At 53.7% G+C, this 3,035-nt stretch overlaps 1 protein-coding gene across 1 annotated transcript; it reads right to left on the minus strand.

Annotated features, from left to right (window-relative positions):
* Nucleotides 1-1,354: 1,354 nt before the first annotated feature.
* CGGC5_v017141 (uncharacterized protein) lies at nucleotides 1,355-2,605 on the minus strand (the record flags this gene model as incomplete). The annotated part of the gene is made up of 2 exons (XM_032026570.1): nucleotides 1,355-2,122; nucleotides 2,216-2,605. 2 exons carry the CDS (start codon nucleotides 2,603-2,605, stop codon nucleotides 1,355-1,357), a joined length of 1,158 nt encoding a protein of 385 aa, XP_031876966.1.
* Nucleotides 2,606-3,035: the final 430 nt, after the last annotated feature.

The following is a 3,035-nucleotide window of genomic DNA, read 5'->3' on the forward strand; positions in this document are numbered from 1 at the left end:
ATCTGCCGTTTGTCGCGCTGTTCGTACATGTCGAGTTGCGTAGTGAAGCAAAGGGTAAGAGGAATTGAGAGCGACTAGAGTGCTGGGTCATGCTGTAATAGGCCCATAAGATTCTCAGGATGCTCTGCAGGCAAGTGTACTGCGTTTCCTACGTTCGTCGGCTGCGACCCCTTTTTCCGGCCCAAGAAAAGTGCCTCCCGACGACGTCTTGTTTGTCATGATCGCTCTGCCACACTTTGAAGCACCGGCGACAAGGCGTCGTTTGCTGCTTTATTGGCCTGGCCATCGTCTTCCTGTTGCAGGTTGTCCACCAACCCCCAAGTGCACCGAACCATCTCGCTCGTTTGTTTACCGGATGGCTGCGTCGGCCTATGTTCGGCATAACCACCTGTGTTCTGCAGTCTCCCTTCCAGCACACGGATTTCGTTCCCAGTTCGTATCCCCAAGAAGTTTGTCGACAGCTCTTTCCAGATTTTTGCAGCGCTCGAGGGCAGATGCGATTTCCTCGTCCGAATTTGCGGACAGTAAGGCACATTTGAAGGCATCGAACCGCTCCTTTAGTTGGTTGGCTCTGGTGAAGCCATTACGAGTGGCATAAAATTGAGCACCATCGGGACGAGTTTCGCGAGATGCGGCCGGTGCACCTTGCATGATGCGAGACGAGGTGTAGGGTTGTAGGGAAAATACCACGTACCCTGTGTGGGCTGGCTTTGTGTGTTAAATACCAACCAGAGCGCCTGAAGTCGGGAGCCAAAGGGGGATTAAAGACCGAAGTGTGAAGAGCAAACCGAATGCGGCAGGACATGACCAACCTTACCCCGCGATCTGCCCCGCCTTTCTCTTATGTTTCGTCATTGTTGACCTTGCGCAAATTTAGGGTACGGTGACCCGTGACATTGAATGACAAAATCAAAGGATGCTTAATACAAAATATTTACAAGCGCGCTTGGGACCATATTGTCAAAGAAGATATAGTTCGGTCTTGTTTGCCGTATGATATAGATGACCCAACATGCAACTCAGAGACTGACCCCAGATGCGATTTCCACTGCCTTCAAGCATATTGAGCTTGTGCCCGTATCCTGCATGCTCCACGACTCCGCCACACGAACTTCATCACACCTCAAACATGAGCCTCCAGAGACAGAGAGCTGTGGCCTCCCAGGGAATCCATATCAGTTGCTGACCGGTAAGAGCTAGCTCGAGCAGCTCCATGAACCAGATGTTCACTTCAGTTTACAACAAATAATGTCTTCGTTTGCTACCATGACCAAGCTGCTTGCACTTGAAGTTCCCTGCCCGACACGCCCAGGCAGCGAATCGCCCCAACTCCCTCGGCGCCAGAAACGAGACATCAACTGTCTGATGCCATCCCAAGGACCTCAGCCTTGAACATGGGCCAATACGTGTCTTCCGCCCACCGAGTAAGATGGTTGAGTGCAAGAAGCGTAGTAATGATCCCAAACTCGGTTGACGTGTTCCCGAACTCGACCCCGCTGTAAAAAATGGACTTTTCACCTGCCATCACGCTAGCAACGAAAGTCCACCTATGGCCTATGATAATGACGCCGGGTAAGAACTGGATCGCCGGCATTTTGTGGCGGCGATGCCGCAGGCCCCTCCATTGCGACGTGTGCCATGAACCCATCTGCATCATCGCCTTCTCCTCATCCTCCCCGGGACGCTTAGTCTCGAATGACACGACGATAGGGCTCTTGCACAGAATTCCGTGTTCCGTGTGATTGATGGACACATCCGGGCGATTTTCACGGACCGCATTAATCCGGTTGGCCTCGGGACTTCCTTCCGGGGGACGGATAACCATGCAGAAGTCAACCACGTTGGATGTCAACGATTTGGCCTTGTAAGCCGTGGTGACCTTTGCACCAGGACAATACGTGTAATCAACAAGGCCATGCTGGCGGTTCGGTCGCAACGCCCACTCCATCATTGGAAGGTGCAGCTCCGTGTTCCAGCTCGGTTCGCCGTGGAAGTTTAGTTCGCAGTCTTCACCCTGATCTCGCAGCCAATTGACGAGATCTCGGGGTGGAAATCGGAGGCCAGGTGACATGGGACGGCCCTCGGAAAAGAAGGCGTGGTCTGGTATTTCAAAATTCTCGTACTAGCATTTGAGGAGCAAAGAGTTAGTCTACGCAAGAGTCTCCAGGGGCAAGAGACGGGATGAGGAACGGCGCGCCCGTAGGCAAGTACTTACCTCGGTACGCATATGATGCGCCAGTATCGCAGAACCATGTTTTATGCTCTTCAGCTCTTCAACGAGTTTGTTAAGCGACGAGGGTAACTCGGCACGGCGCTTGGTCGCGAACTTGCGATGAACAAAGCCATCGGCCTCGAGGGCAAGTCTCTTGAGCTGTTTCGTAGGTGAGGACGTCCGCGACTGCGATGACGAAACGCTTTCCGCCGATGAAAGACTGGGCGTCGCCGTCCCTGAGCTCTGTTGATAGTTAAGCTCTGATGCTCGCGGTGTCGCTTGAATATCGTGGGTGTTTAGGGGATTGTTCGTGCTTCTTTCGTAGTTGCTGTCCTCGTCGTCCTGTTGGATGTCGTCATGCTTTCGTTTTGTTCTCGCCTGCGTGGAATCCATGAGATGATTCGCGGAACGTGGTGAGTGCGACGAGGGGGGCGATAATGGGAGCCTCGCCTCGTTGCTGGGATCGATACGGCGACGTTTTCGCCGGTGTCTGAGCGGCGGTTGATCGTCGTGTCGTTCGGCAATTGGCACGGTGGCCAACCAAGCATAAATCGCAGTGCAGATGTCCAGCGAATCTGACATTGAGGCCGCAGTCCCGCGCCGATGATGAAAACGAGTACTCGTGGTCACAGGCGCGGTGGACAAAATGAGTATGAGCGGGTTGAGGTGCTGCTAGGTTATTTTGCAATGCGATTTCATAGCGTTGGCTAGGCTACGACCAATTAAATGCCCGAACATTGTCGCTGACTCAGCCGGTCGCAGCGGCGGTCTCGGCCCTCCGACGCTGCGACCCCACATGGTCAGCGGAAGTCGGCTCTTGCCT

The sequence above is a fragment of the Colletotrichum fructicola genome, assembly GCF_000319635.2.
Source record: "Colletotrichum fructicola Nara gc5 chromosome Unknown KSG_Nara_v1_contig11, whole genome shotgun sequence".
Taxonomy (NCBI): Eukaryota; Fungi; Ascomycota; class Sordariomycetes; order Glomerellales; family Glomerellaceae; genus Colletotrichum; species Colletotrichum fructicola.